Raw genomic sequence first — 15,826 nt, forward strand, 5'->3', positions numbered from 1 at the left:
CTGCTCACCATCCCTAACCTCTAACCACCTCTAATTTGTTCTCTATCTCAATCATTTTGTCATTTCAAGAATGTTATATATATGAAAGCAAACAGTAGGGGGACCCTTTGAAACTGGCTTTTTTCCTTCAGTATAATGTCCTTGTTACTCCCTGTTGATTCAAGTTACTTTGTGTACCGACAGCTTGCTCCTGTTATGGTCACGCTGAAACTGCAAGAGGGACTCCCAACCAAAGTTTGGTTTGGATATTGAAACTGATGACACCACACACACACACAGCAAGAGGATATGAAACATTTTCTTACAGAATTGAACTCTTGGGAGAGTAGAGTGGCCCTATTATGCAGGTCTGAAAAGGCCTGAGAGAGCAAGGAAAGAGACTGGCCTTGGTGTTTACTGTGGTTAGGAGGTGGGGCTGTGTTGAAGGTTCCTGTGCCTGGCCAGGGGCTTGTATGGCTTGAATCACTCTACGGGGCCAAAGAAGGGAGCATGTAGGTTTTCTTATCATTTTGTCCAGATGTGGGGCACAAGGGGAAGAGAATGGGGTGAGGCTTAAAAGCAGTCAGCAGTCAAACATCAAGAAATGGAGTCAGACTTCTCATTATAGTTCCTTTTCATTACTGAGTAGCATTCCATGCCAAATCAGTCAGTTTAACCATGTACCTACTGCAAGATTTTGATGTTTCCAGTTTTAGGCTATTATAAATAAAGCTCCTATTAACATTTATATATTAAAATTTGTGTTACTAACATTTATATATTTTTGTGGATATAGGTTTTCATTTATCTGGGATAAATGCATAGGAATGCAATTGCTGGGTCATATGGTAAGTATGTTTATTAAAGAAATTGCCAAACTACTTCACGGTGGGTTTTTTTTTTTTGATCCTTTTATTTTTGACCTTTGTATATAAATATTTTTAAAGTGAATTTACTGCTGAGAACACATAATTGGGTTTTTTTTTTTAAATCTACTCTGTCAATAGGTGTCTTGTAACTGGCATACTTAGACCATTTACATTTAATTATTGACATATTAGGGCTTAATTCTGCCATTTCCCCCCTTATTCTCTCTGCTTTTCTTTGACAAGGATATCACATATATGTTGGACAAAGACAGGGCCATGTGATCTCCACAGAGGGAAAATAAGAAAATCTGTATTTGACTTCTCTAGCCTTCACCTACACCTATCTTGTTCCTGCTGTTCCTGTAGTGTGATAAATTTTAGCCATGAGTATAACTTTACGTTAAGTCATATGAGTCCCTCTGGTAAATCACCAAACTTGTGGGTGGTCATGGGACCACTGAGACACCAGGTAAGTCTTTGTTAACCCTATTCCCCTTCCATCTTCTCTAGGGCCTGACTCCATCAAAAATGCCCCATTCTCCTGAATCTTTAATCTTCCTGTTCAATGGCTCATTTTCTTCTGCTGACAGGCATACTCCCCTATTCCCATTCTAAAAGAGGAGCTCTACACCCCATCCCCAATCCCAAACTCTGTTTTTCCATTTAAGTTAGCACTGTATTTTTTCTCCTTATCTTCAATATCAAATTTTTTAATACTGTGGTCTACATTACACTCACTGCATCTGCTTTTTAATCTGACTCTATTCTCTACCTGCTACTGTCAGTCCTCATGCATTTCAATCGGATGCAGATTTGACACTGTCTTGGCTTTTGACTAAATAGGAGCAAGAAAAAGTAATGAAAAGCATTTTTTTTCCTCTGTCCTCATTGTTTTCTTTCTCTTCTGTTCATCCTCTCCTTCATTTACTCTTCTCTTTCTAGCCCTTAAACAGTGGTGTTCTGCAAGGTTCCTCACCCCGTTTACTGGTTCATCCTATTCTCTCTCACACTTTGCTGTTGCTGCTGCTATTACTACCGCTGCTACTACTATTGTTACTACCACCACTAACTACTGTTAACTTCTAAATCTACGTTGTTAACTCCTGCGAACTGCTAAATCTGCATTGCTAATTGCAATGAATGCCAAAGCTCCAAGCACAGCCGGTTCATTTCCTGTTTGTATCATCTCTGCTGGGAACCTCAAAGACACTTCAGATTTAATATATCTCAAACTGAAATAATTTCCTGTCTTCTAATGTTTTCCTTCCCTCTGCCTCCCCTAACTTAACTAACAGCATTGGCATCCGCCAAGTCATGTTAAACCATTATTTTCAAGTCTCCTATGTCTTAAAATCTTTTCCACTGGTGGTGATTCACTTCCTTTTTTGGTAATGATTCGCTTTGAAATTAGCTTTTGTTAATTAATTTAACACAAGACTCTCTTTACCTGACATTTACCTGTATTTTTGACATTTTTGGATGAGATATTCCAAAAATAGGAATTTCTAGAATTTGAGGTGAATTTTTTTAAAAAAATTTTAATCTATAGGTTAGGTCCCAAAACTACTAACTTGTCCCAGCCTTTCCAACTCCCCAGTGCCTCCACACACACGCACCAACATGCACCAAAAACAGCCATTCCTTTACTAAATCTGACTCATTTTTTATTCTCTTTTTCTGGTTCCTTTGTCTTTCCTGTCTGCCATTTGCACCTCAAAGTTTGGTTTGCAACTCTTCTCCCTTTACTTTTTACTTGTGTAATCTCACTGTTTTTCAGGGCTTCAGTGAATCCAGTCATGCACTTCATAACAGTATTTTGATCAGTGATGGGCAGCATATATGACAGTGGCTCCATAAGATTATAATACTGTATTTTTATTGTACCTTTTCTATGTTTAGATATGTTTCAATATGCAAATATTTGCCATTGTGTTAAAACTGCCTACATTATTCAGTACAGGAACATGCTGTACAGGTTTGCAGCTTAGCAGCAATAGGCTATATACTACATCATACGGCCTAAATGTGTAGTAGGCTATACCATCTAAGTTTGTGTAAGTGCACTCTGATGTTTGTACAATGACGAAATCACCCAATGACACATTTCTCAGACCTTATCCCCATTATTAAGCAACACAGGGCTGTACTTAAATGTTGATGACTCCCAATCTATGTCTCTAGATATCAGAAGACATGTTTCTTGAACTTCAGAACCAAATTTCCAACTACCAGATGAGTATCTGTACATCAATGCTACCTAAAGATTCATAGTCTTTAGAAATCTAAAACTTCCTCTCTAAATAATTATTTCATGTACACATAAATCTCTGAAATACTGCCTATCTCTAAGTTCAGTTTATTCGTAAAAAGAATGGCATCAGGCCAGGTGCGGTGGCTCATGCCTGTAATTCCAGCACTTTGGGAGGCCAAGGCAGGCAGACCACGAGGTCAGGAGTTTGACACCAGCCTGGCCAACATTGTGAAACCCCATCTCTACTAAAAATACAAAAATTAGCTGGGCATGGTGACAGGTGCCTGTAATCCCAGCTACTCAGGAGAATTCCTTGAACCAGGGAGGCGGAGGTTGCAGTGAGCTAAGATTGCACCACTGCACTTCAGCCTGGGTGACAGAGCAAGACTCTGTCTCAAAAAAAAAAAAAAAAAAAAAAAAAAAAGAATGGAATCTCTTATAACAAACACTATGCAAATCCTCTCACTACTAATCATTTAGTCTGTAGGACATTTCCCCTAATATGAGCCAATGCAGCAATGTGACACTGACCTTCAGTGTTCCCTTTAGTCTCAGTCAAACTCACCTTGTAGCAGTCATTAGCAATGAGCTGTAAGAGACTGAAGGACTCGCCAGAGGTTTCCATCTTGAGATAAAGTTCCCAGGCTAGTCTTGGTTTCTTATTCATAATATCTGCAAAAGGAAACAAATATTTGTAAACGAATGAGTCATTTTTACATGTACAAAAAATAATTTCTGCACCTTATTATTCTATGGATTTGGTTCTATATTCCAACTAAAGTAATGATAGAATACCTCTTTCATGGAAAGCTTACAATGTTGGCATTATGCTGGCTCCCTGCCAGAATTCTACCATACTTAATATATTTAAGTTAGCAGTCACATAATTATGTCTTTCAGACTGGATTGACTTCTGGTAGTTCCTACTTTGCTCATCTGCTTAAAAGAGGATACCTATCATTCACTCAATCTGACTCACTTAGAAGTTTCAGCCTCACTTAGAAGATATGATTGTGAAATTTTCCTCTGACTACAAAAACTCAGTGAACATTTTATTTAATTTTATTTTTACACTGAGACAGAGTTTTGCTCTGTCACCCAGTGTGGAGTGCAGTGGTGCGATCTTGGCTCACTGCAACCTTTGCCTCCTGGGTTAAGTGATTCTCATACCTCAATCTCCCAAGTAGCTGGGATTACAGGTGTGTGCCACCATGCCCAGTTAATTTTAGTATTTTTAGTAGAGATGAGGTTTCACTATGTTGGCCAGGCTGGTCTTGAACTCCTGGCCTCAAATGATCCTCTGCCTTATGCTCCCAAAGTGCTGGGATTACAGGTGTGAGCAACTGTGCTTGGCCAACATTTTAAATCTGAGTTTTAAAAGGGAGGAAGAAAGGATAGTGAGCCAGAAAGAGATAGAAAGTAAAGTTCTATAATACACCAAAAAATTACATTTTTGACATTTTGCCACTTTTCAGGCTTGAACCATAGTGAAAAGTTAAAATTAGTGTAACAACATCATTTCACAAACAACACAATAAACTGACACTCTGGAAACTTGAACGAGACTTTAGGAAGAACCTGACATTTTTCTGGCTGTAAGTACTAGATCAATACTATGTAGTAGAAGTAATCACAGGGTAAACTTGCATGACACATTTGCATGGCAACTCTTACTGAGTAGAATTAACGATCCTTAATTTCAGTGTTTACTCATTCTACAGAACAAAATGCAAAATAAAATTAGAAAATATTCAATGTCATTTCCAAACAAATTATACAACCAAAAAGAAAAAGAAGATTCCTTTTGTAACATTTAAAAGAAGACTCACAGCACCGAGCTAACCAGCTGAGGTAAATGTAATCATTTTTCATCTTCTCACTTTGGATCAAGAGGAACACCTGCAAGAAGAGAAAAGAAAGGGAATACACATGAGGATGGTTTTGCAGTGAAAATACCCACTATTGGCTTGCCTTAGATTGATGATCACTGTAGCCCTGTAGATGACCAAATTCTATACAGCTACTAAGAAAAGTAAAGGACAAAGTTGTAGTGATTTAAAAATATTACACCAGAAATTGATATTACAAGTTGATAAAAAGTTGGTAAGGATATAGAAGATTTAAACAAAATAATTAACAACTATATGATACATATTCTTTCTAAGCACACATGACATGCTACACACCAGTCAGTAAGGCATGCCTCAACAAAGGGTAAACGACTAGTATCAAACAGCCCATATTCTTTTATTTGTTTGTTTTCTAGACAGGGTCTCGCACTGTCAACCAGGCTGCAGTGCAGTGGGACGATCATGGCTAACTACAGTCTTGACCTCCTGGTGTCAAGTGATCCTCCCTCCTACCTTGGCCTCCCAAATAGCTGGGACTACAGGCACATGCCACCATACTCAGCTATTTAAAAATTTTTTTTGTAGAGATGGTGTCTCACTATATTGCCTAGGCTGGTCTCAAACTCCTGGGCTCAAGTGATCCTCCCACTTTTCAGCATTCCAAAAGGTTGGGATTATAGGTGTCAGCCAGCTCACCTAGTCCAGACCACATTCTATGACCACAAAAATACAATTAAGTTAGAAACCAAATAAGTAAATAAACCTATTGATAGTCACCAAGCTGTATACTTAGTATTTGTATACTTTTCTGTACATATGTTATATTTCTTTTTTTCTTCTTTTTTTTTTTTTGAGACGGAGTTTCGCTCTAGTTACCCATGACGGAGTGCAATGGCGCGATCTCGGCTCACCGCAACCTCCGCCTCCTGGGTTCAGGCAATTCTCCTGCCTCAGCCTCCTGAGTAGCTGGGATTACAGGCACACGCCACCATGCCCAGCTAATTTTTTGTAGTTTTTTAGTAGAGACGGGGTTTCACGATGTTGACCAGGATGGTCTCGATCTCTTGACCTCGTGATCCACCCACCTCGGCCTCCCAAAGTGCTGGGATTACAAGCGTGAGCCACCGCGCCCGGCCCATATGTTATATTTCTATAAAGTTTACTTAGGATTTGTATACTTTTCTGTACATATGTTGTATTTCTATAAAGTTTACTAAAAAGGGAAAATTTTAATATGGTTATAAAATCTATGTCTGTTCACATTGTACTTTTTTTTTTAAGAGATGGGGTCTCACGATGTTGCTCAGGCTAGAGTGCAGTAGACGGGGTCCCACTATGTTGCCCAGGCTGGAGTGCAGTGGCTATTCACAGGCATGATCATAGTGCACTGCAGCTTAAAATTTACAGGCTCAAGCCACTGTCCTGCCTCAGCCTTCCAAGTAGCTGGGACTACAGGTGTGTGCCACTGCACCTTCTCCACAGTGTACTTTTTAATGCAACCTAAGAACAGAGGAATCTTCAATAATCCTTAACGCTTGACCCTTATCCATTTTATTCTAGTGAGAAAAAGACAAGGATGTTTTTAGATAGGATCATTCAAATGCTTTCAAAAGCAGGTACCCACCTCTTCAGCCTCACTGGTATTGCCTGTTGCAGCTTTGGCTTGGGCATAATTAAAGTTAAAGATGTCATCATTATAGAAGTAACTCTGAAAAACATCCCAAGAACAGGTCACATTGAGAATTAACATATAAAATATAAAACCACCAGTTATACCAATTAACACAAAATTAACCTTATGGACTAGTCTATGCCACTAATGCCACCAAAGAAAATGGGTCATCTCTCAGGGTACCTTACCTTCTCTGACACAGTCTACAGTATTTTGTATATAGTCTTATATAATTCTATACTGACCTTAAATGAGTTGAGGTAAATCAAGACATCATCAAATTGCTTAAGCAGGAAGAAACAGGAAGCCATGCACTGCCTTCCTGGTATTGTATCTGAAATGGAGGGAAAAAAAACCCACACACATTCATGAAACTAAAATCCTCTTTAGCTGAAATTTTAGTTATTTAATAATTTAGAGACAGGAAAATATTCTTAGACATCTTTCTAGATTCTGAAATTTTAGATTTTGTTTAGTGGACAAAATGGAGGTCATTGGGAGTGACCAATAATCTCTCTGGGGATTAACTCCCAGAGTCCAAAATGAACACATGCCCTTCAGGTTCTCTAGCTATGGCATTACCCAGATCATTTCCAGGGCTTTGATTCTCTCATGCAACATCTGCACATTCAGTTAGTATGGCCTGGTCTCCATCATCACTTTTCTAAATCAACCTAGCATTTCCAATCTCAAATGGAAAAATAATTTGCCATGGAACCATCTGGTTCTGATCCTGATCCAACTTTTTGCCCGATATCAGATTTCTATTTGAGTAGTGGAGGATTAGTATAACGCCCACCCTTGCCGCAGCCATTCCTAAGGCTCCTTATCCTGTTAAATTTTTTTCCTTTAGCACTTATCACAGTCTGATATGCCATGTATAAGATATACATATAAAATATAAAACCATCAGTTATACCAGATAAACACAAAACTAATCTTAAGGATTAGTTCGTAAGGTCTGACCATGCCGTGGACCCTACCACATGGCGACCCCCGTGAATGGCACCTACACCTCTGGAGGGCCTGCCGGAATTAGAAAATCTGAAGTAGCTGGAAGATCATGAAAAGAGGAAGAAATGATCAACTCCTGTGGCGCCTACTTAACTTTGAGACCTTCTCTATTGTTTCTTATTCGGGCTTCAACTGACAAGGCCATTGGACTTTGTAACTGACCTTAGCTTGGCCAACTTAGTGACTCCACACCCTACAACCCCCTCCCAGCTTGCAAATCTATGATCCCCTCCCAGCTTGCAAAAAACCGCCTAAACTGTAACTTTTGTAACTTTCCACTGCTTTCTCCACAACCTATAAAACCAACTCCTATCCCACCACCCTTTGCTGACTCCATTTTCGGGCTTACCCCGCCCACAGCTGGGTGAATAAACAACCATGTTGCTCACACAAAGCCTGTTTGGGGGAGTCTCTTCATTCAGAGCAAAAGTTTTAACATAGTTGATGCCACTAATGCTACCACAGAAAATGGTGGCATTTTCTGGTATATCTGATAAGATACATATCTATCGTATATATCTGATATACATAGTATATCAGACTGTGATAAGTGCTAAAGGAAAAAAGTAAACAGGATAAGGAGGCTTAGGAATGCCTGTGGCAAAGGTGTTAGTTATACGAATCCTCCACTACTCAAATAGGAATCTGATATCAGGCAAAAAGTTGGATCAGGATCAGAATGTACATACTAGATATACGTATCACATACATACATAGTATAAATATATATGTGTGGACACACAAACACTATATGTACATAGTATATATATATATATATATTTTTTTTTTTTGAGACAGAGTCTTGCTCTGTCGCCCAGGCTAGGGTACAGTGGGGTGATCTCGGCTCACTGCAACCCCTGCCTCCCAGGTTCAATCTAGTCTCTTGGCTCAGCCTCCCAAGTAGCTGGGATTACAGGCACGCACCACCACACCCAGCTAATTTTTGTATTTTTTTTTTTTTTTTGAGACGGAGTTTCGCTCTTGTTACCCAGGCTGGAATGCAATGGCGTGATCTCGGCTCACCGCAACCTCCACCTCCTGGGTTCAGGCAATTCTCCTGCCTCAGCCTCCTGAGCAGCTGGGATTACAGGCATGCACCACCATGTCCAGCTAATTTTTTGTAGCTTTAGTAGAGACGGGGTTCCACCATGTTGACCAGGATGGTCTCGATCTCTTGACCTCGTGATCCACCCGCCTCAGCCTCCCAAAGTGCTGGGATTACAGGCGTGAGCCACCGCGCCCGGCCAATTTTTGTATTTTTAATAGAGATGGAGTTTCACCATGTTGGCCAGGCTGGTCTCGATCTCTTGAGCTCGTGATCTGCCTGCCTTAGCCTCCCAAAGTGCCGGGATTACAGGCGTGAACAACTGTGCCCGGCCTCTATATATTGTTTCTAGTCTGTCTGGCCCACTAGACTGTAAGTTCCATAACGGTTGGGAATTTTGTTTGTTTACTTCTGTATCTTCAACAGCTCAATGTATTTTTATGGTATGAATCAATGAATGAAATGGGGAAAATATTATTCAATAACTGGTGTTGGTAGAACATTTGTGAACATCCAGGGGTGACAAAAATATGTAATCTTCAGTTCAGCATGAACACTGTCACTCAGAACAGACAGGCATAGACAACTAGCACAGGCAGCACCATGCTGGTTCATGCTGGTTAACTAGCATCTCTTTTGGTAGCCCTTTCTCAAATCTTTCACTGAATCTTGGCGGGTGAAATAAATAATTATAAAAATGAAACTTCAAGACTACTAGTGGGCAATATAGGTGAATATTATATAACTGTGGCAGAAAGAAAGCATTTTCTTTTTCTTTCTTTTTTTTTTTTTGGAGACAGAGTCTCACTCTGTCACCAGGCTGGAGTGCAGTGGTGCAATCTTGGCTCACTGCAACCTCCAACTCCTTGGTTCAAGCGATTCTCCTGCCACAGCCTCACAAGTAGCTGGGATCACAGGCACACGCTACCACCCTCAGCTAACTTTTGTATTTTTAGTAGAGACAGGGTTTCACCGAATGTTGGCCAGGATGGTCTCAATCGCCTGATCTTGTGATCCACCGGCCTTGGCCTCCGAAGGTGCTGGGGTTACAGGTGTGAGCCACCACGCCCAGCTGAAAGAAAGCATTTTCTAAGCTTAATACCCATGCAAGACATTATTATAGAAAAGATAAACTTAATTGCCAGCGCTGTGGCTCACGCCTGTAATCCCGGCACTTTGGGAGATGGAGGTAGGTGAACCATTTGACATCAGGAGTTCAAGACCAGCCTGGCCAACATGGTGAAAACCCCATCTCTACTAAAAATATAAAAATTAGCCAGGTGTGGTGGTGCGCACCTGTAGTTCTAGCTACTCAGGAGGCTGAGGCAGGAGAATCACTTGAACCCAGGAGGCAGAGGTTGCAGTGATCTGAGATCATGTCACTGCACTCCAGCCTGGGCAACAGAGTGAGACTCCATCTTAAAAAAAGAAAAAAAGAAAAAGAAAAGAAAAGATAAATTAAATATGGTTTTAATATTTTTATTACTCTACTTTTTAAATTTTTTGTGGATATGTAGTCCATATATCCATACTGCATATGGATATCCAGTATATATTTATGAGTACATAAGATATTTTGATACAGACATATAATGTATAATTCCGTCAGGGTAAATGGGGTATCCATCACATCAAGCATTTATCCTTTCTTTATGTTACAAACCATCCAATTATACTCTTCTAGTTACTTGAAATGTATAATAAATTATTGTTAAATGCAGTCATTCTGTTGTGTTATCAAAGACTAGATCTTTTTAATTCTAATTTTTTTTGTACCTATTAGCCATCCCCACTGTCCTCCTACTCCACTACCCCTCCTAGGCTCTGCTAACCATCATTCTACTCTCTACCTCCTTGAGTTCAAGTGTTTTAATATTTTTTAGCTCCCACAAATAAGTGAAAACTGTGTCTTTCGGTGCCTGGCTTATTTCACTTAACATAATGTTCTCCACTTCCATCCATGTTGTTTCAAATGACAGGATCTCATCTCATTCATCTCATCTCATTCTTTTTATGACTGAATAGTATTCCACTGTGTATATGTACCACATCTTCTTTATCCCTTCGTCTGTTGATGGATGCTTAGGTTGTTTCCAAATGTTCGCTATTTTGAATTGTGCTGCAATAAACATTAATGTGCAAGTATCTCTTTGATATGCTGATTTCCTTTCTTTTGGGTATATACCTAGCAGTGAGATTGCTGGATCATATGGTCATCCTATATTTGAGGAACATCCAAACTGTTCTCCATAGTGGTTGTGCTAATTTACATTCCCACAAACAGTATACGAGGGTCCCTTTTCTCCACATCCTCTCCAGCATTGGTTGCTGCCTGTCTTTTGCATAAAAGCCATTTTAACTGGGGTGAGATGATATCTCACTGTAGTTTTGATTTGCATTCCTCTGATGATCAATGATGCTGAGCACCTTTCATATACCCATTTGTCATATGTATCTTTTAAAAAATGTCTGGGGGTGGGCGACGGGAGAAAATTAAATAAAAAAAAGAAAAAAAAAAAAGAAATGTCTGTTCAGATCTTTTGCCCATTTTCAAATTGGAGTGTTAGAGTTTTTTCTTACTGAGTTGTTGAGCTCCTTCTGTATTTTCTGATTATGAATCCCTTGTCAGATGGCAAATATTTTCTCCATTCTGTGGGTTGTCCCTTCACTTTGCTGATGGTTTCCTTTGCCGTGCAGAAGCTTTTTTCATTTGATGTCATCCCATTTGTCCATTTTTGCTTTGGTTGCTTGTGTTTGTGGAGGATTACTCAAGAAATCTTTGGGTCAGGCCACTCACACGCGGTGGGGAACGTCACGCATGCTTTGTTGTTAATGTTTGTTAATGGCCCGACACCAACGCAGGCCGCCAGTGGAAAAGGTCTTTTGAATACAGCTTCTGTCTTCATGTTAAATCTCTCCTCGTGTGGCCTGGTGCTGTGTGCGCTCCTGTGGGACACCCTGCCATCAGACCCAGACTGTTAATGTTATTGTTGGGAAAGACAAACAAGGCAGAAAGATTCCAGAATATCTGATCCATTGTAATGGTTGGAACAGACGCTGGGATAAATGGCCTGAAGATCATGTGCTTTGTGTTACCGATGAAAATCATAGATTACAGCATAAATTGGCAAGAAAATCTGTAGCTCACCTGAGGAGCACAGGAAGAAAGAAGAAGTGCTGAAGGTTGCCTGGTGTTGATTGACTCTGTCTTAAAAGGCCTCTCTATTAAAGAAAAAGATGAAAGTGATGAAAATTTATTAAACAGTTCCTCTGACAGCAACAAAGACTAGGATAAAGAAAGAAGTAAAGAAAGTGTTATTGAAGAAAAGCCTGAAGTGAAAGAACCAGAGCTTCAAACAAAAAGAGAAATGGAAGAAAGAATAGTAACTATAGAAATCCCTGAAGTTCTGAGGCAGCAGGAGGATGATTGTTATTACTAACAGGATGAAATGTTAGTTAAACTTTCATGCCAGATCAACACCATAATGATTTTGGAATCCTATGTCAAACATTTTGCTATGAATGCAGCCTTTTCAGCCAATGAGACGCCTAGTCACCATCACGCTATGCCACATGCCAACACGAACGTGCATTATATCCCAGAAGAAAAGAATGTGACCTTTATAAAGATGGTGGATGGATTAAGAATAACATTTGAGGCTGGGCGCGGTGGCTCAAGCCTGTAATCCCAGCACTTTGGGAGGTCGAGGCGGGTGGATCACAAGGTCAAGAGATTGAGACCATCCTGGTCAACATGGTGAAACCCCGTCTCTACTAAAAATACAAAAAATTAGCTGGACATGGTGGCGCATGCCTGTAATCCCAGCTACTCAGGAGGCTGAGGCCGGAGAATTGCCTCAACCCAGGAGGCGGAGGTTGCGGTGAGCCAAGATCGCGCCATTGCACTCCAGCCTGGGTAACATGAGTGAAACTCCGTCTCAAAAAAAAAAAAAAGAATAACATTTGATTACACTCCCCCCCGGCTTTACTCTATCTGTATGAATAAGCTCAGCATAAAAAGGTGACTTTGCTGGGCACGGATGCTCATACCTGTAATCCCAGCACTTTGGGAAGCTGAGGCAAGTGGATCACCTGAGGTTAAGAGTTCGAGACCAGCCTGGTCAACGTGGCCGAAAGCCCATCTCTACTAAAAATACAAAAATTAGCCAGGCATGGTGGCGGGCACCTGTAATCCCAGCTACTTGGGCGGCTGAGGCAGGAGAATCGCTTGATGCTTGAACCCAGGAGGAAGAGGTTTCACTGAGCTGAGATCGCATCACGGCACTCCAGCCTGAGTGACAAGAGCAAGACTCTGTCTCAAAAAAAAAAAAAAAAAAAAAAGTCCAGGTACGGTGGCTCAAGCCTGTAATCTTAGCAATTTGGGAGGCTGAGGTAGGCAGATCACCTGAGGTCAGGAGTTCAAGACCAGCCTAGCCAACATGGTGAAACCCTGCCTCTACTAAAAATACAAAAATTAACTGGGCATGGTGGCCCATACCTGTAATCCCAGCTACTTGGGAGGTTGAGGCAGGAGAAGAGCTTGAACCCAGGAGACAGAGGATGCAGTAAGCTAAAATCACGCCACTGAACTCCAGCCTCAGCAGCAGAGTGAGACTTGGTCTCAAAAAAAAAAAGGTGACCTCATCTAAATTTTTTCTCCCAATTAAGGAAAGTGCCACAAACACTAATAGGAGGCAGAAGGAAGTCTCTCTCAGCCTGCCTCTGTTGAATCCATCCCTGTGACAGTCCACAGAGAGTCGGCCAACCACTGGTGAACTAACAAAGGTGCAAAGCTGAGTTGGAAGCATTGCAGTCTCTGAGGCTGTCCATGTGCCACACCGCCAACTGTGACAGACTTTCTGAGAGCAGCACCTCACCTCAGCCCAAGCGCTGGCAGCAGGACATATCCGCCAGCATGACCAAGCTGCTCCTGCACCTGGAAAAGAAGACACCTGTGCTTGGCAGATCATCTTCACCTATTCCTCTGACTCCTAGCAAGGAAGGGAGTACAGTGTTCGCTGGCTCTGAAGGGAGAAAAACTAATGAAATGAATGAGGTCCTCTCCTGGAAGGCTGTGCCTGACAATTACCCACCAGGTGACCAGCTGTCTCCATCCTCTTACATTTACAGGCCATAACATTTGCTGCAATTGTTTATAAAACTTCCAGAAATCCTTGGAAAGATGTCCTTTTCTGAGAAAAATCTGAAGACTTTTTTGAAGCACTCTGATGTCTATTTGAGGTTTTCAGCAGAATACCATGATGACTTTTTCCCAGAGTCAGCTTATGTTGCTGCCTGTGAGGTGTGTTACCGCACCAAGAATCCCTGGGCAATTTCTTAAAGTGTTGGTGGTTCTGTAAGAACAACTGCTCTGTCTAGCTTGGCGCTCTGGGTTCCAGACAAACAACTGTCAAGGTGGTGGGTCTTTACCCAGAGCACAAACACAATGCCCACTTGGTGGCTCTGACAGAGGTGGGCCCTATTGTTTGAGTTGCCCACATAATGTAGTTATTCTGTTAAGGATTATTTCCTGGGTGCCTGAAAGTGCTCTGACACACACTTGCTACTGTGCAGGCCATGTGTGATGGCAGGAGAAAAGCAACTATGCTCACAGTGAAATGTTCACAGAAGAGTACATAGGTTAGGCCATTTCAATAGACATTGCAGTTAATTAGCAAGAACCACATTGTTTTGTTATTTGTTACCATCAAACAGAATTTTTTTTGCAAATTGGTTTCATTCTTTTGATGAAGCTGAGCAACTCTGTCCAACAATGTTTAGTTTGTACTTGGAAACCACAAAATAGTTCCAAAGTGTTTTAGAGGGAGTCAATATTGATGGCAAAAGAAAATTTGCAGCTATAAATTTGCTTCTAACAATTTCCTCTCTGCAAAACATTATTTTTGGTGATCGAAAGAAAGCACTGCCTTTCTTGTTTGAGATTTTACAGCTATACTTTGCTATGTAATGTTATGGTTCCCTTTCTGTAAAGTGTTATTTTTGGTGATCTATATAAAGCCTTTCTTTTTTTTTTTTTTTTTTTGAGACGGAGTTTCACTCATGTTACCCAGGCTAGAGTGCAATGGCGTGATCTCGGCTCACCGCAACCTCCACCTCCTGGGTTCAGGCAATTCTCCTGCCTCAGCCTCCTGAGTAGCTGGGATTACAGGCACGCGCCACCATGCCCAGCTAATGTTTTGCATTTTTAGTAGAGATGGGGTTTCACCATGTTGACCAGGATGGTCTCGATCTCTTGACCTCGTGATCCACCCGCCTCGGCCTCCCAAAGTGCTGGGATTACAAGCTTGAGCCACCGCGCCCGGCGATATAAAGCCTTTCTTGTTTGAAAAAAAAAAACAAAAACAAGAGCAATAACATAAAAAGAAGTCTTTGCCAACACCAATATCCTGGAGAGTTTCCCCAATGTTTTCTTGTAGAATTTTCCTTATTTGAGGTCTTAGATTTCAGTCTTTAATTTATTTTGATTTGATTTTCTTATAGGGAGAGAGATGGGAGTCTAGTTTCATTCTTCTGCACAAGGATATCCAGTTTTCCCAGTACAATTTATTGAAGAGACTTTCCTTTCCCCAAGGTTCTTGACATCTTTATCAAAAATGAGTTCACTGTAGATGTATGAATTTATTTCTGGGTTCTCTTAATGTGCTCCATTGGTCTATATGTGTGTTTTTATGCCAGTGCCATGCTGTTTTGGTTACTATAGCTCTGAGGTATAATTAGAAATCAGGTACAGTGATTCCTCCAGTTTTGTTCTTTCTGCTCTGGACAGCTTTGGCTATTCTGGTCTTTTGTGGTTCTGTATAAACTTTAGGATTGTTTTCTCTATTTTTATAAAGAATACCATTCATATTTTCATAGGGATTGCATTGAATCTGTAGACTGTTTTGGGTAGTACGAACATTTTAACAATATTGATTCTTCCAATCTATGAAGATGAAATATTTTTCCTTTTTTGTGTGCCCTCTTCAATGTCTTACATAAGTGTTTTATAGTTTTTATTGTAGAGATACTTCACTACTTTGGTTAACTCCTAAGTATTTAATTCTACTGGTAGCTATTATAAATGGGGTTACTTTTTTGATTTTCAGATTGTTTGCTGTTGGCATATAGAAATGCCACTGGTTTATT

At 40.6% G+C, this 15,826-nt stretch overlaps 1 protein-coding gene and 1 pseudogene across 4 annotated transcripts in view; one reads left to right on the plus strand and one right to left on the minus strand.

The window, feature by feature from the left end:
- The window catches only part of TTC26 (tetratricopeptide repeat domain 26), a 68,198-nt gene that overhangs the window by 6,119 nt on the left and 46,253 nt on the right, over positions 1 to 15,826 (minus strand). For all 3 annotated transcript variants that reach the window (XM_032275851.1, XM_032275853.1, XM_032275852.1), the window contains 4 exons: positions 6,867 to 6,955; positions 6,574 to 6,657; positions 4,929 to 4,998; positions 3,665 to 3,771 (listed from right to left, as the gene is read on the minus strand). In XM_032275851.1, coding sequence (XP_032131742.1) covers positions 3,665 to 3,771; positions 4,929 to 4,998; positions 6,574 to 6,657; positions 6,867 to 6,955 — 350 coding nt within the window. The remainder of the gene's footprint in view (positions 1 to 3,664; positions 3,772 to 4,928; positions 4,999 to 6,573; positions 6,658 to 6,866; positions 6,956 to 15,826) is intronic.
- On the plus strand, positions 11,870 to 14,710 carry LOC116549997 (annotated as a pseudogene). Its single transcript, XR_004268193.1, has 3 exons — positions 11,870 to 12,358; positions 12,688 to 12,701; positions 13,259 to 14,710. The product of XR_004268193.1 is annotated as a male-specific lethal 3 homolog pseudogene (transcript).

Source organism: Sapajus apella, unplaced genomic scaffold (genome assembly GCF_009761245.1).
Source record: "Sapajus apella isolate SASKATOON/1434 unplaced genomic scaffold, GSC_monkey_1.0 scaffold7, whole genome shotgun sequence".
Classification (NCBI taxonomy): domain Eukaryota; kingdom Metazoa; phylum Chordata; class Mammalia; order Primates; family Cebidae; genus Sapajus; species Sapajus apella.